The sequence below is a fragment of the Dipteris shenzhenensis genome, chromosome 9 (assembly GCF_047967505.1).
Source record: "Dipteris shenzhenensis isolate YYH24624 ecotype China chromosome 9, Dip_SZ_1.0, whole genome shotgun sequence".
Classification (NCBI taxonomy): Eukaryota; Viridiplantae; Streptophyta; class Polypodiopsida; order Gleicheniales; family Dipteridaceae; genus Dipteris; species Dipteris shenzhenensis.
Window position 1 is genome coordinate 39,604,802 of NC_141604.1, and position 24,546 is coordinate 39,629,347.

Here is a 24,546-nt window from a genome sequence, read left to right on the forward strand (position 1 = left end):
GGGGGGGTGAAGAGACCTCCTTTAAAATCCTAAAGGATTCCTATGTAAGAGGCCCTTTGGCTCGTTTTGCCATCCTCTCCGGAAGAACCAACTGGAGCGTGGCCACCAACAGTTCCTGCACTTCCTCCTCGTGCTGGTTGCTCTCTATGGTTGTTGGCATCGTTATAAAGCTCCTGAGGGGGGGGGAATGAACTTCAGTATTGATGTCTCTCAAGAAATTCATTCGAGTTTGAAGTTCCTGCAGGTCATCATGAGGAGACGAGGCTACATGCATGAATCAGAGAGGACTGGTACCAGCAAGAAGAGTCACATCAGCTAGATCATTGGTTGTCTCCAAGTTTGGAGGAAGATGCCTTCCCAAAGAGTCTATCTCCATCCTTTCACTCCCAAGTTAAAATTGCATATCAAACACATTAGCTACAAGAATAGGGTGACTGGTAGAATTTGTACTCCATTCTTAGAATACAATGTCTTAATCATTGACTACTTTGCAATTAAATAGTATCTATGATAAAATAATAGAGCTAAATCACATCAAATAGCTACTATAATAGGGTGATTGAGAGAAAGACCAAGAGGAGTTCAGCCTGCGAGATAGGGTGGATGGATCATGGATAATGGATGGGGATGGGAGATGAGGGGCTAGACATAGATATAAGAGGGCTGTAGCCTTGTCATATTACGAGCTAGCCCTATAGCAGGCCCAACCCTCTTGTAAAACCTAAAATTGCATTGCATTGTGACATAAATTTTGCTACAGATATTTTATGTGACTATGCAACACAAATTTTAAAAACATATTAGCATCATATAATGACATACTGGTTTGGTTGCAAATCAATGCAATTTTTGGTCTCATAACGACTAAATTTAGTCAATACTAATGTTACTTTGTGATATGTCTAGTATGACTCCTTTTGCAGTGCTATTTTCAATTTATAAATGTGTTGATTTGTGTGGCAAGTACAATCATGATGCCCATGATCTATTAGAAGTGGACGCTTATAATACACCCATCTCAAAATAATCTACTTTGATGTTCGAGACGTGATTGAAACATACTAGACAAGTCGTTGTCATATTTTGATTCCCCCTTATAGATGGATGCCTTATGGCCTTGGCCAACAGGTTGATAACCTTTGTCCACTAAGGACGCAAAAAAAAAAAAAAAAACTTTTAACAAAGTGCCTGTTTGTATTAAACAAGATGGTCAGTCCCAAAAACAAACAACCAAGTTTAAAAGTGTCGGCTTGTACTAACGGCGGGCAGTTTGCCCTTTAATAGTAACCACTAAGGACACAACTTGATGGTTGTTGCAATAAAGCAAACAATAGGTAGGAAGCTAGATAAGTCTAGGACTCAAGCCATCTATTGACATTGACCCCTTTGAGATTATATAAGCTTTCATTTTCCATCGATGGCTTCTTTACTCTATTACATGCATAAAACCAATTGATTACACCCATATCTCCAATTTTCTACTTTGTTACCCTTTAGAATTTACCACATGTTCACTTACCTATGGCTTTTACTAGTTTAATGAAAAATTTGGCAAAACTTTTGTTGATGCCTTTACCTATGATGTGAGCTTTATCAATCTTGATTTGTTAGAGCTAAAGTAAGTGGTTGCCTTGTTTTTATAGGCTAGAAATGCAAATCGTAGGCATATCTTCAAAGGGGTTACAAATATCGAATATCACTAGGGTCGAACCCATAATGAAATACAGGTTGACAAAGTTTCTACACCTAACTCCTTATATGTGCCATAACAACATACATGGTGGATGTACTACATGTTACTTACAATTGTAAAGCCTCCTATTATTGGTTAAAAGACTAACCATGCAAGAGAACTAGCGTGATCAATCTTTATCCAATCTGCTCTCTCTTATCATATAGTATAGTGTAAGGGATTGCTATGTCTTGCTAACATTTATTGTAAATTTTAAACTACTTACTATTTGATTGATAATGGTTTGACACCATCACTCGAGATAAGATGTCTAATCAACCTTGTCATAGGCCCAATTCATAGTGCTCACATCACACAACCCTTAACTTCATGTATTTAAACAGAGATGAAACAAGCCGAAAAGAGGAAGAGTTTAGCGAAATGACTTCCAAAGCAAGCGTAGGGTGAAATTCTCACGAGGTTGGAATCCACCACTGAGAAGGTTGACATGAGAAAAAAAACAAAAAACAAAATTATATTTGTATTTACACACACACACACACACAACAGAACTAAACTAAATAGGTACCTAAGAGTACATGAGCTCAAAAAATACATGAACTTAAAAATAAGACAATCAAAAAGAAAATGGGCTAAAGTTGGTCCTTAGATACATTGAGGATGCCAACTCCATAGGCCGCCACAGCAACTGGCTGCTGTCATCTGGACAAATATCAACTGCTGTGACGATCTTCAACATGATAGGAACATCATTCAACTAATTTCAAATGAGCATGGTTGAGGGGATTGTAGGTTTGGCCCAAGGAGAGGGATTTTGATCGTGAAGTGATTAAGGGGCGTGATTAGTGGGAGGAAAATGAAGAGGCATGGGATTAAGGCGGCTAAAGAGGACTAGACTCTAGTCGTCCTCTTCACATTCATTCAATATTCTACTCACTGAAGCACTGAAGCACTCTATCACTCTCACACAAATCTTCATGGATGATGATGAGCTTCTCCTACCTCCATAGCCATCGCTGCCAGCTGCTCCTCTCCCTCCTGAATGCCTTTCGCCCCTCGCTTCCCCTTGTAAGTTCCTCCCCTTTTTGCTTTCTCGTTTTGTTTGCAATTCGGCTTTTTATAACCTCTTGCTTCCATTTCAAGCCATTCCAGTTTTCCCCGCTCGCAGCTCTCTCTGCTTGCCGTCACGTCGGGCAGCTTTGCACACAATTCGCTTCCCTGTCCATTGTAACCTGCCGCGACTGTAGCTCGTCGGACCGTTCGTACCAACACTCTGCCGATCAGTTGCTTCTGATCGTTTTTCCGCATAATTGGATTTCCTACCAAACGACAAGACACACTCAATTTTTGCAACTGTACATCCCACTGAACATAACCAAACCTTTTGGTACGTCCACCTGTCTAGGGGTCGGCAGGGGCACGTGTCTCATCTCCGTAGGAACTTGTAATGGGGCTCTGGAATGGCCAGTGGGACCTTCAGAAGCTCTTTCTCTCGTTCTGATTTAGATTCTTTTGTAGAGTTGACACAAAATGTTGTGTTGCTTTTAATTTTGCCAAAGGCTGACAGCTATAAGAGAATTTGCAAGCAATTTTCGGTGTATTGTAGTCTCAATTCACATGGATTCAGGCAAGGTTTCAGTGATTTATTGGCTAATCTCATGTGATACCCCACATCACCTGGAAGACAGCTTGCAAATCCTGAATCTTTCTACGGTGTATTAGTCAATGAGTGCTCCTGTATATGGCAGTTTGGGTACAATTTCACCTCGGGGGATCCAAACCGATTGTAGTGGACAACTGCAGAATCCGCAACAGTTAAGAATTCTGAACAGCAAAAATCTGAATTTGTACGATTGGATATATTCTAGTCTTACAAGGGTATATGTGATGGAAAAGGGTATATGTGATTATTGGTGTTATCCGAACTGCGTTGGAGTTTTGGAATTCAATGTATTGGATTTCTGCTTATGCAATATTTTTTTTTTGGGGGGGATTTCTGCTTTTAGTCTTCCTTTTGGAGTCGAGACATTTCTTGTCTTCTTTTTGGAGTTGAGACGATGACTTACGTATTCTTCTCTAGAAGTCATTGCAGCAGTATTTCCACTGAAGGTGGTTTTTAAGGTTGATTTTCTTGTGGTGGCTTTTGCAAACTCTTACTTTTACAATAAATGCTTGTCGAGGCTCTTGTTTTGTGGTATTGGATAGTTGGTGTTAATCTCTTGAGAAGGCACAAGTGGCGTTCGGTGATCTGATACAAACTGACTTAAAAGAGGAAAGTTCATCTACAGGCTTGGTCATATGTTTATAATAGAGCAAGCATATCATGCACAGTTTCAAAATGCCAGCTTCTTTCTGTTCTGTAGTTAGAAGGTTTTGAAGCTCTAGATATCTGGTAAGCAGGTTAAAGTATCTCGTACATCCCAGGGTGCAGGTAGTATGATTTCAAAGGATCCTGTAGTGGAAGCTGAGATTATTTAAAAGGCCTTTGACTGTATTGGTTTTAATGACCTGTCAGTGAGGCTACATTTTCGTCACCCTTTTGCTGTCCAAGACTGCTGTATTTGACGTTCCATTTTTTCCCTCTTCCCCATATCAGACACTTCTTGTTGTCATTTTTTTTTTTCCATCTCTTAATCTATTAAAAATCTATCTGCTGGACTGATATGGCTAGTTTACTATATTCTTGTGTTGAAAGACCTCTATGTACTGGCTTGTGAAGCTTTTGTGATCAAAACCGTTCTTGCAGGTGATAATGTGATAACTCATTTCTCTATCAAGAAAAGCTTGCAGTTGGAAGGGATGAACAGTGCGTTCAACAACCAGATTTTAGCTGAGAAGCTAAGAAAGCTTAACAATTCGCAGCAGAGTATAGAAAGTATCCTTGGCCGTAGGATATGAAAGTTTTGTTTATAGTATCACTTCTGTACTTGTTACCACTTTTTTTCCTGTGGTATCCTGACAGAACAGAACGTATCTTTTGGAATTGTTGTCTGAGACAGTGTTGGAGTCATTGTTGTGCTTGCTGGGGAGCCTTTATTGCCTGAAGCTGAATTTTGTTCCTGGAGAGAGTGTTGTAAATTCTGACATCGATGAACGATTAATGAGCTGTGTAATAGATGCTGTCTATGTCATGCATGACCTGGTGAAGTTTTGGGGACAGACTCTTGCTCTGATAGGATTTCTTATGATGCAAAGCCATGACATTTCTGATGATGCTAAGTCCATGACATGTCGTCTGATGCTAAGTTTTGGCTTTGCATGTTTTGTTCTTAGTACCAAGTAACTGCCCTATAATTTCTGGGTACAGAGGGTTTCTATGTTTTGGTTTTGTTATATCTCCCCTTTTAACTAGGTTTAAGCTCTTTCTAGATGATAGACTTTCTTGCAATTCAAGAATACAACTGCAAGTGAGGAGTGAGTGCATATTGTGAGAAGTATCTGAGTTAATTGGCTTGCAGTGTCATCTTACAAAAACATCAGAGACAATATAGAGAATGGCACAATCCTACGGCTTGAGGTGGAGTCAGCCATGCATCTCTCCTGGTGGCTGGGAAGGGCTAATATACTTTCAACCAAATTTGAAGCACACATTTTACAAATATGCTTATCAACAGTAATATCTTTGCAGCAGGCATGGCAGATCCTCCAGAGGCTGTAGTGGATCTGATGTTGTAGAGGAGTCCCCTTTCCTTGGAAGGGGTGGTGGGGTAGCCTTAAATTGAAGAAAAGATATGTGTTTGAGCTCTGAACAACAACTTTCATGATGAGAAAATGCTAAGCTAGAGTCACAACTTGCTCTAAAGATGCTTTTGAAGTGCGTGCAAGTCTGTAAGGTATACAGACAGCAGATGTCTAATGAAATGGGCCTACTGTAGTTTCTAGTAGTTTTAGGGGTAGGCTAGAACTAGCAGTGTTAAAAAGTTTAAGTGAACACCATGAAATCTAGGGGTACGTGGGGTGTATCTTGAGCTCACGCTAGTAGGTGTAATAGGTTAACCCTGGAAGTGCTGGTGTAAGCCCTGTGAGTAGGGCTCAGGCTAGATGTATTTAGGATTTGTATTGTGTGGGATATGGGCGTATGCTAACCAAGGGTTGGCAACAACCTGAGATGTTTAGAGTAGAGCTAGCATTGGATGAGGTTTAGTTCCCTTAGGGAGGGCTTCTATTGCAAAAGTAGGATTACTTTAGACTGTAGGTTCTTTCATTCATATATGAGTGAGAGAGAGAGAGAGAGAGAGAGAGAGAGAGAGAGAGAGATTTTATACCTGTTTTTTGCTTAGTCACCTCCTTCCTTTCTTCTTTGTTTCTTGTTATCTTTCCCTTTTGTTTAATTGACATATTTAAGTAAGCACTGGTCTTGCCCAAGAGACATCGTGGGTCTTTAGAAGCCCAGCATAGCTGCTGATGCTTGGGCTCTGATGAAGACGTAAGAGTTCTCTTTTATTTTCAATGTAGAATTTTGGACTTTAGAACAACAAAAATCTGAATTTTGTACGATAGGGTATATTCTAGTCTTACAAAGGTATATAATACTTTAAGAAAAGCGTGGCTATTTTAGGAATAGCAGGCGTTTATAGCATCCCTTGTATTTGGGCTTTCATGCAAATTATGCTGGAGCCATGCTCATTTTTCAAGGTTCTTGGGGAACATACTCTCCCACGTGTATTGATGGGCCTTGGAGTAGTTTGACATCTGGCTGGGGGCCTCTTTGGGTATGGGACGCAAGTAGCTCACTGCCAGGGTAGCTATCTCTTTCGGTGGACTGGATCTCATGCTCGGGGGTGGTTCTCATACCTAGAATGTCACGGTGGTTGCTGCGCCTGCATATCTGCTGACTTTTTATAGATCGTCTCCTCCGCTGGTGGATATCTTGCTCAAGGATTGCCAACGTTACACGTGCCACTCCAAATGTACCATTTATTTTATTGCAGTGTACAAATCTCTCTTTCTCTCTCTCTCTCTCTCTCACGTCAGGAGCCAACCGCTTAGACATCTCCTTCCATATAGCCCTTCCCCAGCCCGTCCTGCGTCTTCCTTCACCTACTCCATCTATTACATATTTTGGAGTCTCTCCCTTGATCACATATATGGCAGCCTCTTATCCACAATGCTCCTAGAGCACATCGATAGCCTGCCAATGCTTGGTGGCAAAGCTCGCATCCACACGGCCGCACAACAATCGTGCCCTTACACAGTCAAGTTGATGGGTAAACCTGTTTAGGCATCTGTCCACAAAGTAGCTGGTATGATGATGAGTGCGAGGTGCTTAGGCAACATTGCCATTTTGAGACTAAGCACAAAATCGCTTTAAGGGAACAGATTGGCAGAGAGTACTGAAGCTTGCTTTGGCATATGAGATGGCAGTTTCTTACCTGCCATGAGCAAGAACTCTTGAGCATCCTCTACAGTAGTAATGAGACTTCTAGAGGAGCAGTTAGGGCTGACGTATTGCCCAAGTTTAGGCCTGTGTATGGGCTAGAAACAGCCCAGCCATTGCCCATGGAAGGGGCCTGAGGGCAGGGGAAGGATCAGCAAAGCAGCAGCAATAAGTCAGGGCTGGGGCCATTTATAGGCCAGCACCCTGGTCAGCGCAGCAGCAGCAGGACAGGTCAGGCCACAGGCCCGGCGGCCTGCCATGAGACTTGAGTCGGCATTCTGTGGGCCAGTCGGCCTTGTTTGGATCGGCTGGTCTCTGAGCTGGTCAGCCATGTCTGAGGCAAGCTAGCCCCTATAAATTGCCCAGTTAGGGGGCAGTTCAGTCTGCACCATTTTTGGCCTTCCAGGAGCACACCAAATAGGGGCAGATCTACGAGGGTAGAAGAGCCACAAAGGGGTGTGCAATCTGTAGCTACTGAAGCCTACAGGAAGGCATGTGGCAGAAAGGAGGAGTCTACCTCAATAGGACACCATACGGAGCTGTTTTTTTTTTTTTTTCCAAAAAGATACGGAGCCGATTTTGGTACCTTACCTCAGTGAAAGTGTTCCGAAGGTGTTGGTATCTGTATTGGCATATTTTTGTACTGTTTCTCTATGTCAACACATTATTTTTGTTAGAATTATTACTATAATTTAGTAGTGACCAATGTAATGTACTAAGTAGGCTAGGGGCACTTTTCCCTCACTTAGAGGTTTTTCCCCCTAACCACAGTTAGTTCACTAACTATGGTTAGTGAAGTGATAAGGTTTTGTCACTTAGACAAAACCCATCTATTTGCAACTAAGCTTTCAGCTCTCACTCTCTCCTGCTTCTTGCTCTCACTGTTTCTTTCTCTCCCATTCTCACATTTGGTATCAGAGCCTCGTTGAGCTCTTGCCTTCAGCCCAAGCTCCTTGTGCCCGTACAGTTCGTGCTCCTGTTGCTACATCCCGTCCGTACAGCTCTGCTTCTGCACCATTCCGTACAGCAGCAGTTGGCTGCTTCGTACGTCCGTACACTGCGGTGCCGTACAATTGTAGTGCCCGCTTCTGTAATGTACATGCGTTGACGCCCGTACCAGCACCCCCTGCATCATCGCCGTACAGCCTCTACCTGCGCTGTACTACTTGTCCGTACGTTCGCCGTACATTCCGTACAGCTTTTGCGTATAAGTCGTCCGTACCCGCGCGTACCTCTTCCGTACTGTACCTGCACGTGTCGATCTTCCGTACCAGCTCGCCCATATTGGATCTACGCTTCCGTACCGGACGTGTGGCGCCGTACATCTGCAGTCCTCCGTACATCGCTGGATGCTGCTTGCCGTACAGTACGTACGGTTGTTCATACATCTTCCGTACATTTCCGTACAGACGGACTGACAGTTCCGTACTGTTAGTCGTACAGTTTGCAGGTGGGCTTGGAAATTTACAGTTTTGCAGGACTTTTGAGCAGGGATCTACTTGCAAGGTTCATTTGCAGGCGCATTCTTTGCATATAGCCATTGTTTGGCTCAGTTTTGTGGGAGCACAGTTGGATTTTTTGGGTAAACATTGCAGTAAATCTGCAAGTGTTGAAGAAATTTGGGGCTTTTGCAATTACATTGTAATTTTGCAGTAAAATTTGGGGCTTTTGTAAAAATTTTGGCACACATTGCAAGCAAATTGCAAAGATTGGCCAAGAAATTGGGGCTTTTGCAGGAGATTAGCTATTTGGGTGAAATTTGGCTCAATTTCAACTCCAAATTTGGGGCTTTTGTTCAAAAATTGCAGATTTGGGGCTTTTGGTAAATTTGCCCCTTTTTGGTTGCAATTTCAAGCCACAAATTGGGGCTTTTGTGTTGGGAGAGCAATTTGATAGGTTTCAGTTCACACTGCCTCTTTTGTGAGTGCTTTGAAGTGCTTTTGGCAGGTTTTGGGAGAGATTGGATGCTTTGGCAGATTTCTGACAGAGACATTACAGAGATTTGAGTTGCATTTTTACCCAGTGTTTGGCTGTGTTTTTTTGGGATTTGTGCACTCCATTCCCAGCAAGGGAATTCAGATTTGCATTTGCTGTATTTTCTTTCTCAGACATGGCCCAGCAAAATCAGAATGATTTCGGTTTTAGTGGTCTCTCACAAGAGGACAAGTTGGATGGTACCAACTACTCCCTTTGGAGTTTTATGGTACGCAATATTCTAATTTCTCATAATTTGTGGGACTGTATAAGTGGGGACGAGTTCCGGCCAGCAAATGTGGCACCTAATACCCCTCCCCAACAAGGAGGAGGCAGAGGTCGTGCACAGGGTACAATTGCAGCACAAGTTATTGGTGCAGTTATACCTACCACTCCAGAGCAGAAGAGATGGGATTCACGTGATGCTTTAGCTTTGTCGTGTATTTCTCTTTTAGTAAAAAGATTCATCATTCCACATATCCGGTTGTGTAAGACCTCAAAGGCAGCATGGGATATTTTGGAGAGCATGTATGCAGCTCAGAATGATGCCAGGGTGTCTTTTTTGAAAAGAGAATTGTCTCATACACATATGGAAGAGGGCGACTCCATGTTAGTGCACCTCACAAAGCTACAGGACTTACGAGAGCAGTTGCTGAATATTGATGAGATAATTCCTGATTCAGAGATGATTACCACTACTCTGAATTCTCTTCCTGAGTCTTATCTCAGCTTTCATACCTTGCTGAATTTGTCTTTGAGGGGGGGTGCAAATTCTCTCACTTTTCACGAGTTAATAGGACTTCTGCTGCAGGAAGAGCAGACCAGGAAAAACATGGCTTCACGAGCAGGTGAACATGCCATGCTCTCAAAATTCAAGCCTAAAGTAAAGGGATAGGCAAAGACTTCAGCAAATCAGCCTTCCAGTGGTTCAGGACAGCCTTCTCAAAAGGCTAAGGGTGATGCAGGTAAGCCCAAGAAGAAGGGAATATGTCATTACTGCAAAAAGCCAGGTCACTACATTGGAGAATGCAAGAAAAGGCTTGCAAAAGAAAAGAAAAACAGCTCCGGTATGGCTGTCTCAGATTCAGCTCCTCATGCATCTGACAATGAGTAAGCTACAGCCAACTTTGTGGAGCACGACTATGCCTTCTTGTCTTGCATTTCAGACTCTCGGTTGGCTGCTCGGGATAGTACAGCCACTTGTAATGATGACACTTCTGCTTTTCTGACATGCAGTTATGATTCTTCCAAGGATGCATCAGCTTTCAGTGTCAATGAGACACATAATACATGGTATTTTGACAGCGGTGCCTCAAAGCATATCACTTCCAGGAAGTGTCTCTTCACATCTCTGCATCCACCACCCGTTGGTAAAAAGGTCACATGTGCCAACAACTCCTCCTATTCAGTTCGTGGTACAGGAGAAGTTGAACTTACAGCCATTGATGGCTCAACATTCAGAATTTCTGATGTCTTGTATGTGCCTGGTATCACAAAAAATCTACTTTCAGTGTCCACTCTTAACAGACCTGGATTTCAGGTCATTTTTGAAGATGACAAGTGTGCAGTCCATGAGAGAGAGCATGACTATGCCTTGAGATTGTCTGGCACTTTGTTGCGTGGTCTTTTTCAGCTTGACATGTATGAGAAAAGACCAGCACATGCTCTTGCAATTTCCACTCCTACTGCGGCTATGCAGAATGCGGAGTTATGGCACGCGAGATATGGACGCATGCATTATGGCAGCTTGATGACGCTTCAAAAACATGCCATGGTTGATGCATTGCCGCCTCTTGAAACACCTCCTCCACATGCCTGTGAAGGGTGCATTCTTGGTAAAATGCACAGATCTCCTTTTAAGAAGGATGGATCAGTTAAAGCTGTTCGAAAATTACAGCTTATCCATAGTGATGTCTGTGGTCCCATGAGGACTCCATCATTGGGTGGTCATCTTTACTTTGTCACTTTTATAGATGACTACTCCAACTACACTTGGGTTTATGGGCTGAAACGCAAATCAGAAGTGTTTATGGTCTTCAAACACTTTGCAGCCATGCTTGAGAATGAATCCGGGCTCAAGATACAGACATTACGCACAGATAGAGGAGGGGAGTACTTGTCTGCAGATTTTGATGCTTTTTTGAAAGACAAGGGCATTGTACATCAGCTTACAGTGAGGCTAACTCCTCAGCAAAATGGGAAAGCTGAGAGAAAAAATTGTACTCTTATGGAGATGGATAGATGTATGCTGAAAAGCAAAAAATTGCCTCACAAATTTTGGCTTGAAGGTCTCATGTGTGCCAATTATGTTTTGAATCGGGCACCCACAAAAGCTTTGAAGACCAAGACTCCCTATGAAGTTTGGTAAGGGAGATAGCCTTCTGTGGATCATTTCCGTGTCTTTGGATGCCTTGCTTATACTCATGTGCCTGTTGAGTTTCGGCATAAGTTGTCTGATAAGGCAATCAAATGCATTTTTGTTGGGTACAGTGCAGAGAGCAAGGGCTACCATCTCTACAATCCTGTCACACGCAAGATCATTGTCAGTAGAGATGTAATATTTTCAGAGAATTCAGCTCACACTCAAGCTGAATTTGATATGCCTTCTTCTTCCGGTGATGTCTTTGAGGGGTTACTACCCATTGCCTTGGGTTCCCCTGCTGATATATCTGATGAAAATCAGAATTTTCAGATACCTCCACATGCTGCGATTCAGCCACAGGATGTCATACCACCTTCTCAAGCCGTGGAAGAGGTTGTTCAGCAAGAAATTGCAGATATACATGCAGCAAAAACAGTCCCAAATTGGCTGTTACAGACTCTTAGGGAGAGTAAAATCGATGCTCCATTATTTGGCAGAACTCGGAGTGCAGTAAGAGATGGGGGAGGTGCTCTTTCAGTTGAATCAGCTTATGCAGGTACTCTTCTTGATGAGGAGGAACCTGAGACATTTGAAGAGGCACAGGATAATGTGCATTGGATGAATGCCATGCACGATGAGTTGCAGTCCATTCAGAAAAATCAGACATGGGAAGTTGTCGATTCACCACCAGGTAAACATGCCATAGGTACACGGTGGGTTTTCAAAGTTAAAAGAAAGCCCGATGGCACCATTGCTCAGAAAAAGGGCATAGACTATGAGGAGACTTTTGCTCCTACATCCAGAATGACAACCATCCGGTCAGTGATAGCAATGGCTGCAAATTTTCAGTGGAATGTTCATCAGTTGGACATAAAAACAGCCTTCCTTAATGGAGACTTGTTGGAAGAGGTTTATGTCAAACAACCTCCAGGCTTTGAAATTTCAGGAAATGCACTTCAGGTATGCAAGCTAAATAAAGCTTTGTATGGGTTGAAACAGGTCCCACGTGCATGGTATGTAAAGATTCATGCCTTTCTGACCAGCAAGGGGCTGCACAACAGTCCAACTGAAAGTACCCTCTACATCAAGAAGGATGGGGGGGATATTTTAGTCATCATTCTTTATGTAGATGACTTACTGCTCACAGGGTCAAATGAAGATAATATTGCAGATTTTAAAGCTGAATTGCAGACCACTTTTGACATGTCAGATTTGGGGCTGCTACACTTTTATTTGGGGATCCAGTTCACTCAAGAGCAAAGTGGCATCGGTGCGTCTCAATCCAAGTATGTGCAAAAACTCTTGGACAGATTCAACATGCAGGATTGTAAGCCCATAGCTACTCCCATGGAGCCGGGGCTGAAGCTTACAATGCATGAAGCAGGTGAATCATTTGATGTCACACTCTACAGTCAGGTTGTTGGATGCCTCATTTATCTCTGCAATACACGACCTGATATTCAGTTTGCAGTTTCTTTGGTGAGCAGATATATGCACAGCCCAAAGACTATGCATTGGCAGGCTGTAAAACACATCTTTGGTTATTTGCAAGGTACCAAGTCGTTTGGCTTGATGTTTCCCAGGGGGGGTGACTTGCAGATGCATGCGTATAGTGACTCAGATTGGGCTGGAGATTATGACACTAGGCAGTCCACAAGTGGCAATTGTTTCTTTTTCGGTAAAGCTTGTATTTCTTGGTTGAGCAAGAAACAATCTACAGTGGCTACCTCTTCATGTGAAGCTGAGTACAGGGCAGCTTTCACAGCGATAGTTGAATGTGTTTGGCTGCGTCGTTTATTTGCTGATCTTCATCTTTCATTGGAGGGTCCTTCTCCAATTCTCACTGATAGTCAGAGTGCTATTGCAGTGGCAAAGAATCCTGTGTTTCATGCTCGCACGAAGAGTGTTGTAACCATCTCCAAATCTTTGTGTGTGATATGTCTACTACACGGTGACGGACCAGTCATAAATCTTCTCATTTCGAAGAACATTTTTAAAGAAGATGCCTAAAGGCTTGAACTCATCCTAAGAAATTGATCCGAGGGGCTAGCACAAAAGCAACACGACAACGATGCATATGAAACAATGGAAGGAGGAAAGAGAGGCAAGAGAACGATGGCAAGGGTATCTTGGAAGAGAGAAAGAAAGTTTATTGAGTTATCGAAAGACCGAAGGGTCTATACATAGATTAGATACAATGAGCTGAATGGGTTAAGAGCCAGTATGGTGGATCTGCACCCAAGGCAAATACAAACATGAATACTAAATATTTAAACTCATGGGGAGAAGGAAAAATCTGTAGTGTAGTATCACTGTGGCTGTCCTTTGTATGCTGTCTGAGGAACGAAGTCCACTCGGCAGCTGAGAATGGATTATTGTTGCGGGGATGCTGTTCAAATTTGCGCTGTCCACTGTGGTCTCCTAGCAGTAGCTCTCCATCGGACAATTGACCTTGTCACCCCCCATCGGCTATGTCCTTGGTCTGGTAAACATTGAGGGAAAATCCCCAAGGCCCAAGCCTTATCTGTGCGTTGACACGTTGGCGGGTGGGCTATTGTGTCTCTTGCTTTGGTCTCGGCTATGCCATCTCCCTAGGGACTGCTGGTCCATGCTATCCTAGAAAAACTCATGGTCTGATGGAGTTTGACTAAGGTGCTTGGTCTCATCTCTGTGTGCTGAGCAGTTGGTCCTTGTGTCGTACGACATCATGAATGAAGATCGCTAAACATTTTTGATCCAGATAAACCAAGAGGCCGGAGAGGGGTATGAATCCATCTCTGAAAAGACAATGGTGATGGCTTGGGATCCTCATAGTACATAGAACATTTGAAGGCGAAGTGCTCTTCTGACTCTCTTGTAGATCAAATACGGTGCAGATGTGGCCCTCTCTAGATATGCCCTCAGCCTGTCTAGTCTCAATGTGTAATCGGTGTGAAGAAACACGGAACTGCCCAATCGAAATCCTCAAAGAGTGGGAAAGATGGATCCGAGTGTAGCCTGGCGGGTCGATGAAGCCCTCTTCTGAAATTTGTAGGCAGTAATCTCTGTAGAGGCTGAGCTTCTTAGGAAGCTCAGTAGGGGCTAACTAGGTCCTATATGTGTGTAGCTGTATGATATCCTCTTGAATGACCTGGTTAGCCTCGTGCAATAGAGGGGGCCTCAAGTGTATACTGGAATTGAGGCAATCAGTCCGTGTGGAGTCCAAGGCTCACAAATCATCTGCACGTACGGGCATACCGACACCTTTGATCATCCTCAGCTGCTAATGTCATGGTCGAGGAACCAAAAAATTCCATGACTCGGTGGAGGGATGTGATCACCTAGCATGCTGCTTCAAACTTGAGTGGGGAGACCCCAATCTCAACCAAAATGATTTTGTGTAAAACGGACTACTTATTGTGGATCATCTGTGCTAGAAGAGAACCTGGAGTCTCTCCACCTGAGCCAAATCCACCTCTGATAGATCAGGCCCTAGCATGGGCTGCTATACGTACTTGTTGGGCGGACCAAAGAATCAAAGAAAAAGAGAAGAGACCTGGCTTGGGGATGCTGGAATTGAGAGTGAAAGCATTGTCACTCAAGTCTGGCAAGTGTGGTGTACCCCCTGCTTAGTCGGCCCTGCATCATTGGTCTCATCATGAAAATCGGGCCAGAGAAAAGTACTCTCAGATATGTGTAGGATGCGATGATCTCCACCAGTAACCTATCAAAGATGAACTGCTCTCTATGCACGAATGCCCTCGATTTGTTGAAGATCATAACCCTGGTTTTATTGACCTGGAGAGGCTGTGGAGAGTGCGATGAAGCAGAGGAGAGGGGCTGCTGGGGAGTGAACTGCGAAAGGGATGGGCAAAGAAATGTGGGGGGGGAGGGGCAGTGCTGAGAGGCAGAGTGCAGGGAATGGCGTAGGTGGGGTGGGGAAGGGTGCAGGGGAGTGGGGCTGGAGCGGGATGCAGGCAGGGAACAAGGAAAGGCGCGGGGTTGGGGGTGGGGGAGCAGACAAAAGGGAGGGGTGGGGCTGGAAGCGGGCAGCAGGTACAGGGGGGGCAGGCTGAGAGAGAGAGAGAGAGAGAGAGAGAGAGAGAGAGAGAGAGAATCTAATAGCGATGGGGTGAAGGAAGAAAAATAGGAAACTTTAGAAAGACTGAGGCAGCAAGGTAAAATTTCTTCAATGGGTTAAAGAAAAGAAGAAACAGTGGATTGAGCAGCGGAGGAAAACTGGAGTTGTGCTATGGTGTAGAATGCATAACCTCAAAGGAAAACATAGGGAAAAAGAAGAGAGGATGCAATGCTCTAGTTGCTAAGAGGGAGTGGAAGGAGTACAAGCAGAGAGACAATGGATGCTGGAGAAAGAGCACCATTAGGAGTGGTTAGTTGTAGACTTTTGGTAACATAATGAAGTTTCTTTCCCAGCTTTTCACTTGCTTATGATTGTATTGTCCTCTGTTTATGTTTTGCCTTTAATGGGTTTGGTCTACATCTACACTATTTCTGGGTTTTTACTTTTGTTTTAATTAAGAAATCTTCTATTTAAGGGGTTTGAGTCCTCTAGTTTGCTTGAAGACTATATTGTGAATGCTTGGCTATACTTATGGCAATCTATTTCCTATACACTACTCAGCTCTGTCACATTGGTGCATTTTTCACCGTAAAAAAGCACGGCAGGTTGTGGAGACTTGGGATAAGCAGTTTCGAGAGTTGCCAAAGGAGCAGCGAATTGCCTTTTTGTACCTTGCTAATGATATTCTGCAGAACAGCAGGCGCAGGGGTGGGGAATTCGTTAGTGAATTCTGGAGGATTCTCCCTGGAGCCTTGAAGGATGTGATTGAAAAGGGTGATGATCATGGACGAAATGTAGTAATGCGTTTGGTAAGTGAATTTATACAACTCTGGGATTTCGACGGAGTAATGTTATCCATATTTGTGTCCGGAATTGTCCTTACAACAAGAAAGGCCAGTGTAAGTCCTAGATCCATTTGCAGTGTCATCAGGTTTGACCTATCTGCACAAAGGAATTATTGGCTGACTACCTTTATAGTATATACGGATTAGATGGGGAGGAGATAAGCAGACATGTATTTGTCTCCTATGCAGTTTTTACTGGATGGCTATCTTTATGATTATTGGGGAGGCTATAAGCAGGCATGCACATGTCTCCTATGCAGTCTATCGTAAGTGGAGAAGAAGCAAATTCTCTCTATTGCATTCCAAAAAGCATGGAAACATTGCTTTGTAGCAGGACAAAGGAATGCATCATGTTCAGCTTTCAAGTTGTGCTTTCGTATATACCTACACATAGTTATTGGTTTCATTAATACCACAAAAGATTCAGGGCCCGCAACACGTGAAGAGCTTGTATCTTCCTGTTTGTCAGTTTGTTGATAAAGAGGTGGGTGAATCAAAGACTACTGCTTCCCAAGAAGCACTGAGGAACACCTAACGCTCCATTATTTTTAAAATTTAATGTTTTCGTGATTGTTATAGATTTAATAATCTGTAATAGGTTATAGGTTCCTTGAATAAATGTGGCAGGTAGATATATGGGATGAAAGGAAGGTCTTTGGGTCCAGAGCGAGAACTTTGAGAGAGGAACTTCTTGGAAATGATCCACCACCTGAGTTGCTGGAGCATCATGTTAAATCAAGTCATTCTATCAAAATTGTAAGAGCAAGTACATCGCAAAGTAACAATTGAGTGTAACTTTGACATTCACATTGAGGTCGTGGCTAGTTTTTGTTTTGAGTCGATATTGAGTGTCCCACTTTTGTTGGGTGTGTTGAATGTTACAGAAAGTTCCACTGGGAGGAATTCAGGAAAAGTTGACAACAGCTTATCGATCTGTGCATGATGTTGCTTCTGATGAAGATGCAACGTTAGGTAGGTGCAATGCTGCTGTCATCCGCATCGAGGGGTTGGAGAAAGAGGCAAATAGTCTCCAAAACACTGGTAAGCAGCTCCATTATGGTTTGTTATGCTACTCTTGTGCATTTATCCTTCAGTCTTTCTTTTAAAACTTTGAGATTATTGGCATGCCTAAACAATTGATGATGATGTGTAGGAGATGCTTGTTCTGTTTTTACTAGTACTCTCATTTGTAGGCTTTCATTTTGCCACCATGCCCCCCTTCGTTTTGGTGAAACAAGAATTTACTTTCAAAAATTTATTATGTGTCCACGCTCTGACCCATTGCCTCTCGGTTCTGCTCTCGTTGCATTCAAACTCGTTACTCATTCCCTCATCTGTTAGTATAGCAAATGCATGCATTACAATAAGGCCTATTGTCTTGAATCGAGGCAGATATACAGGCCCATGGGCCGGCTGCGGCCCTACATGGGCTGACTATGGTCAGCCCTACCTGAGCAACTATGGATGGCAAGGTGGTCATTCTGATTGGATTGATTGGTTGCCCCCTAAACAGCCTGGAGTATGTACTAGTCCTCCTGCTGCTATTGGCTGGCCCTGGAGGCTGGTGACTGTGAAATTAATGGGATTCAAATTATGGTGACTAATGGCCTCTTTCCTTCGCTCATCTGTGGGACTCACATAACAGGCATCGCAGAAGTTTGTGAGCTTCATATTTATGTCAATTGTTGGGTGTGGGAGGTGTCACCACCTTCCTGATTCTACTTCAAGGTCATGTGAGCTGACCCTGGTGACCACATGGGACGATGAGGCATTAGGTGGCCAGATGACATGTCCTTGATGATGTGTTAACATGTATGAGGTGACAAGAATAGTTGCAAGGTGAGGTGGCATGATGTGGCAGAGGTGGCACATGACATGTCTCATGATGTATCGTAGTGGGTGAGGTGGCACATGACATGTCCTGATGATGTGTCTTTATGTATGAGGTGGCAACATTAGGTGGCAAGGGGAGGTGCCAAGGTGGTACATGACATGATGATGTGCCATGTGTGATGTGGCAAGATGAGTTGGCAGGTCAATGAGGTAATCGTTGACTTTGTATGCTGAGGTGTCATCAATTTGGTTTACTTTTGTTTTGTATGAACAATCGTATGCTGTGTGTACCATGGCTCACACCCTTCATAATGTCTTGAATCATGCAAGGTAGATCTGGCTGTCTTTTGTTTCTTGCCACGACCAATTATTGTTTTTGAGGGCATTGTTCAAAGATCTTCATAAGATGACAATTTTCAGAATGCCCGGATGCAAGCATAAGGTAGAACTGAGTCCAAGCTCAATGTGCATGAGGCACAAGAAAGGCAACTTGAATGTGATACGGCAGTAGAAAAGGATCCAAACATAGTTATGAAACTGAACATGAGCCTTAAATAGGCAATTTTTAGGGAAATGTCAAACTTGCCCTTAACTGCTCTAGGTAGCCCTACTACTCCCATGTAGCAGCACTAGTCCCATGTAGCACTTTATGAAAAATGCACTCAAGGTTTAATAGCTTTCTAAGCTTTTGGACTTACTACATTAATAGAATTAATGATAGTTGAAGGTAGAAATCGAAGGTGGGGTGCTTCAAAGCTAAGTTTCTTTGTACTTTTTAGGTTTGTACTATTTTTGGATGTCATGTAGTCTATTAATTAGCAGTAGTTAAAGGTGGAGATCAAAAGTGGGGAGCTTGAAAGCCAAGTTTCTTTTTAGTTTTTAGGTTTGTACTATTTTTGGATGTCATTTGGTCTCAAGTAGTCGTTTGCTTTGATTAATGTCCCCCCCCCCCCCCTCTTTCTTTAAAAAAAAAAGTTTATTAAATCTTAAAAAAATTAAAAAATAAAAAAGGTTCACTTGCCAACCCCATTGTTGAGTTTCCCACACGCTACTTGGAGTTTCCAACTTTTAGACCGAGTTCATCCACATTTGCGATTTGCCCCAAGGTGCTGCTAATTGATTTCCCCTGCTGCGATTTGAGTTCCAGCCTGTTCTTGGGCTTGTTTCCTAAGTGCGAACTAGCCAAACTGCTGTGATTTGATTATGGGAGTTGACTTTGAAGATGGTCAAGGTTTCAGCCATAGGTCATAGGGCCATATCTTGCATGCCATAACTCTGCATTTTTCATTGCTGAAGTAACTGATTCATGTTTATTCAGCTGGTAGAAAGACTACTTAATAGTTTTTTTCTCTATCCCTAACAATGCTCTTATCATCGTAAAAAATGACAGCAAAATCTTCTCCTAAAAGAGGAAATTGGCAGCAAATTCTACTTAATCCTAGCTCATAAAGGACATTTGGAAGACATAAAGCAGTCCCATGAACTCATGACAGCAAAGTCCTTCCAACTCCCTTCACAAGGTATGAGGAATTGTTGTCATAAGATACTCACTTGCCTCAGCAAATAAGTCGTTCCTTGAAGTAATGTGCCTGGAAGCCCCACTATCAAAATTCTAGACTGCAGTCGAAGCATCATTCACACCGAGTCAGGTAATCTCATGATTGTCATCATATCTACTGACCAAGAAGGACCAATCGTCAGCCACATAGTTTGAAGCACTACCTTTGTTTGTATCTGATGTATTGGAATCGGATAGCATTCTGGCTTCCTTCTTTTTCTTTTCTTTCTCCATCCCTGGTCCTGGAGTCATTGGTATGGTGTCCAGGCTTCTTCCAATAATGGCATTGACCCTTCTTTTTGTGATGACCTGCATATTTTCTTTGATGGCTGAGCTGAATCAGTCCTAGACTAATAGCCACCAAAAGAGGCTTTTTCTTGCAACAAGGCTTGATCCCCATCATGCACATCAATATTCATCTTCTTTTTCCTGCAATAACAGTCCCACTAGTTCGTGGAAAGTGAGTCGAAATGTATTACCCCATGGACAGATTTATAAAAGTAATGAAAAGACAATATTTGACTCTGACAATGAGTGCATAATAGTGGGCAGAAGTTGACTGCCAGATATCACCTCATCAATATCCAACAATTGTTCTCTAAGATCTTGGATCTTAGTCAGGTAATCTTACATTGAATCAGCTTTCTGCTTGTGACACTATCAAGTTGCCTTTTCAAATAAGAAACCTTGGCCTCATTCCCTGTATTCCAAGCTTGATTGGAAGTCTTGGAGGAATGGATATGAGGTATAATAATCCTTTTGTTAGACAAGGCAATGAGAGACATAGCCTCATCCCATCTCCTATGATCCTGAGTAGGAACAGCAAGTGCTACAAACGGATTACCTCCTTGCTGAGGTGTAGCAGGAGCAAAAGATGTATCTCTTGGGCGGACCTTTTCACTTGTGATGCCAAAGACTTTTTGCAACTTACAGATTCTTCACCATAAAACTCCCCATGGAATAATTGGTGCTGTCCAATTTATCCTTCTAGACTAAAACCCCAAACACATTTCTCGGATTTTGATTGTGATTCTGATTCTGAGCCATCTCAGATGTACGCACAAGTAATGCGCTAGAAATTTCATGTGCGGTGAATGGTATTGCACCAAACAAATTTCGGTGCCCCACAAGCCAATGCTTGGTCAAACTATGCACAACCTCCTGATTGTACCAGGAATTAATCTCTGGTTTTAGGACAGCGAAGGACCTTGAAACAGTTCAAATGTGCCGACAATTGCCAAACATGAGGCAAAAGTACCCCCCTCAGTGAAAGCTTGACATTCTGGGAAGAAGTAGGGTTTTTCCACCTCTCTCAGGGCTGGTACTGTTTATAGGACAGCACACTAAATGCTCCAGAACAGAGGCAATTACAGAATTGTGAAAACCAGTCGAAAGTCAGTGTAAACTAGTTGAAATTGTGAGAAAGAGAGAGTAGAGTGAGAGAGCAAGAGAGCTGAACATAACGTTGCAATAGCTGAAGTGAAGAAGTACAACAAAAGGGAAAGGTTTTGTCTAAGTGACAAAACCTTATCCTTCACTAACCGTAGTTAGTGAACTAATTGTGGTTAGGGGGAAAAACCTCAAATGAGGGAAAAGTGCCCCTAACCTACTTATTACATTACATTGGTCACTGCTAGAATATAATAATAATTCTAACACCTCCTTGCAGTGCTAATGTCATGTACAAGGAAATGATTAATCACCAAAAGGAGATAAGTTCAGGGCATTGCGAAATGCCTCAAACTTTTCACGTGGAAGTGCTTTGGTGAAGATGTCTGCAACATTGTCATGTGTTGACACATAGATCATACTGATCTCTCCTGCATGCAACTTCTCTCTGACATAGTGATAGTGAACCTCAATGTGCTTCGTGCGAGCACGAAACACAGGATTCTTTGCCACTGCTATAGCACTCTGACTATCAGTGAGAATCGGAGAAGGACCCTCCAATGAAAGATGAAGATCAGCAAACAAACGGCGCAACCAAACACATTCAATTGTTGCTGTGAAAGCTGCCCTGTACTCAGCTTCACATGAGGAGATAGCCACTGTAGATTGTTTCTTGCTCAACCAAGAAATGCAAGCATGTCCTAGAAAGAAACAATTCCCACTGGTGCACTGCCTAGTTTCATAGTCTCTAGCCCAATCCGAGTCACTGTAAGCATGCATCTGCAAGTCACTCCCCCTGGGAAACATCAAGCCAAAAGACTTTGCACCTTGCAAGTAACGAAAGATGCGTTTTACAGCCTGCCAATGCATAATCTTTGGGCTGTGCATATACCTTCTCACCTGAGAAACTGAAAACTGAATATCAGGTCGTGTATTACAGAGATAAATGAGGCATCCAATAGCCTGGCTATAGAGTGTGACATCAATTGATTCACCTGCATCATGCATTGTAAGCTTCAGCCCCGACTCCATGGGAGTGGACATAGGCTTGCAATCATGCATGTTGAATCTGTCCAAGAGTTTTTGAACATACTTGGACTGAGACATAACAATGCCACGTTTCTCTTGAATAAACTGGATCCCCAAAAAGAAATGTAACAAGCCCAAGTCTGACATATCAAATGTAGCTTTCAATTGGACTTTGAAATCTGCAATTACTTCCTCATTTGATCTGGTGAGCAGCATGTCATCTACATAAAGAATGATGACCAAAATATCCCCCCCATCCTTCTTGATGTAGAGGGTGCTCTCAGTTGGACTATTATGCAGTCCCTTGCTGGTTAGAAAGGCATCAATTTTGGCATACCATGCACGTGGGGCTTGTTTCAGCCCATATAAAGCTTTATTCAGCTTGCATACCTGATGTGCATTTTTTGAAATTTCAAAGCCCAGAGGTTGTTTGACATAAACCTCTTCCAACAAGTCTCCATTAAGGAAAGCTGTTTTAATGTCCAACTGATGAACATTCCATTCAAAATTTGCAGGCATTGCTGTAACTAACCTGATGGTGGTCATCTTGGATGTAGGAGCAAAAGTCTCCTCATAATCTATGCCCTTTTTCTGAGCATATCCTTTTGCAACCAGCCTTGCCTTGTACCGATCAATGGAGTCATCTGGCTTTCTTTTGACTTTGAAAACCCACTGTGTACCTATGGCATTCTTACCTGGTGGCAAATCCACAACATCCCAAGTCTGATTTTTATGAATGGACTGCATCTCATCGTGCATGGCATTCATCCAATGCACATTATTCTTTGCTTCTTCAAATGTCTCAAGCTCCTCCTCATCAAGAAGAGTACCTGCATAAGCTGATTCAATTGAATGAGCTCCCTCCATGTGCCTTACTGCACTACTTGTTCTGCTAGGCAACGGAGCTTCAAGCCTACTCTCCTTGAGAGTCTGAAGCAACCAATGCGAGACTGTTTTGGCTGCGTGTATCTTTTGAATTTCTTGCCTGACAACTTCATTCACACCCTGAGGTTGTACCAATTCCGCTAGGGGCTGAATCTGTACTTGTGAAGCTGGTGGAGGTTGTTGTAAATTCTGAGTTTCAGCGGGGGAACCAAATGCTATAGGAAGCATCCCCTCAAACACATCATCTGAAGAGGCTGGAATCTGAAATTCAGCATGTGTATGTGTAGAATTTTCAGAGAATATAACATCTCTATTAACAAAAATCCTGCGTGTAGCAGGATTGTAGAGACGATAGCCTTTGCTTTGTGAACTATATCCCACAAAAATGCATTTGAGTGCCTTATCTGACAACTTGTGTCTAAACTCCACAGGCACGTGGGCATATGCAACACAACCCCCCAAAAGCAGGTTTCCTCATGGGACCGCAGACATCACTGTGAATAAGCTGCAATTTTCTTGTAGCTTTTATTGCACCATCCTTTTTGAAGGGAAGCCTATGCATTTTGCCAAGAATGCAACCTTCACATGCATGAGTAGGAGGCGACTCCAAAGGAAGTAATGCATCAACCATATCATGCCTCTGAAGTGTCATTAAGCTACCATAGCTCATGTGCCCATACCTGGCATGCCATAACTCCGCATTCTGCATCACAGCAGTGGGAGTGCTAACTGATAATGCAAGATGGGATCTTTTTTCATATAAATCAAGTTGAAAAAGACCCCGATACAAAGTGCCAGACAACCTCAAAGCATAGTCATTTTCTTTGTCTTTGACTGCACACTTGTCATCATCAATGAAATCCTCCTCTATTGAGAGAGGACACTGAAAGCAAATTCTTCTTAATGCCTGGCACAAAGAGTACATCTGAAATTCTGAAATCTGTGCCATCAGTGGATGTGAGAATAATGTCTTCCACTCCACAGGAGTGAATTAGAAGAATTATTTGTACAAGTTACCTTCTTCTTGGTGGGTGAAGAATGCAGAGTCCCAAATAGAATTTTCTTGGAAGTGATGTGCTTTGAAGCACCACTGTCAAAATACCAAGTATGTAGTGTCTCATCAACATTAAAAGAGCATTCATCCTTTGAAGGATCGTAACTGCAAGTCAAGAAAGCATGTGTGTCATCATCATTAGTGGCTATAGAACTACCCTCTGTAAAATCTGAAGTGCAAGACATAAAGGCATAGTGCTCTTCAACCAAGTTGGCTGCAACATCTCCTCCATCATGAGAATGTGGAATTGATGCATCTGACACAGCCATACCGGAATCCCTTTTCTTCTCTTTGGCTATGCGCTTCTTGCACTCTCCAATATAATGACCTGGCTTCTTGCAATAATGACAGATGCCCTTCTTTTTCTGCTTATTTGTATCACCCTATGCCTTATAAGAAGGCTGTCCAGAATCAGCTTTATGCTGATGTGTGGGCTGATTTGCATGTGGCTTATGCTGCCCTTTACCCTTGGGCTTGAACTTGGAGA

At 42.9% G+C, this 24,546-nt stretch overlaps 1 protein-coding gene across 4 annotated transcripts in view; it reads left to right on the plus strand.

Annotated features, from left to right (window-relative positions):
- The first annotated feature begins 2,638 nt into the window (after nucleotides 1-2,638).
- Nucleotides 2,639-24,546, plus strand: part of LOC147898623 (uncharacterized) — a 60,434-nt gene continuing 38,526 nt past the window's right edge. For 3 of the 4 annotated variants that reach the window (XM_087378958.1, XM_087378956.1, XM_087378957.1), the window contains exons 1-6: nucleotides 2,639-2,761; nucleotides 2,862-3,507; nucleotides 4,440-4,568; nucleotides 16,028-16,275; nucleotides 16,939-17,067; nucleotides 17,196-17,352. In XM_087378958.1, the coding sequence (XP_087235084.1) occupies nucleotides 3,435-3,507; nucleotides 4,440-4,568; nucleotides 16,028-16,275; nucleotides 16,939-17,067; nucleotides 17,196-17,352 (736 nt within the window). In that variant the 5' untranslated portion in view covers nucleotides 2,639-2,761; nucleotides 2,862-3,434. The remainder of the gene's footprint in view (nucleotides 2,762-2,861; nucleotides 3,508-4,439; nucleotides 4,569-16,027; nucleotides 16,276-16,938; nucleotides 17,068-17,195; nucleotides 17,353-24,546) is intronic. The other variant, XM_087378959.1, reaches the window with a different exon arrangement.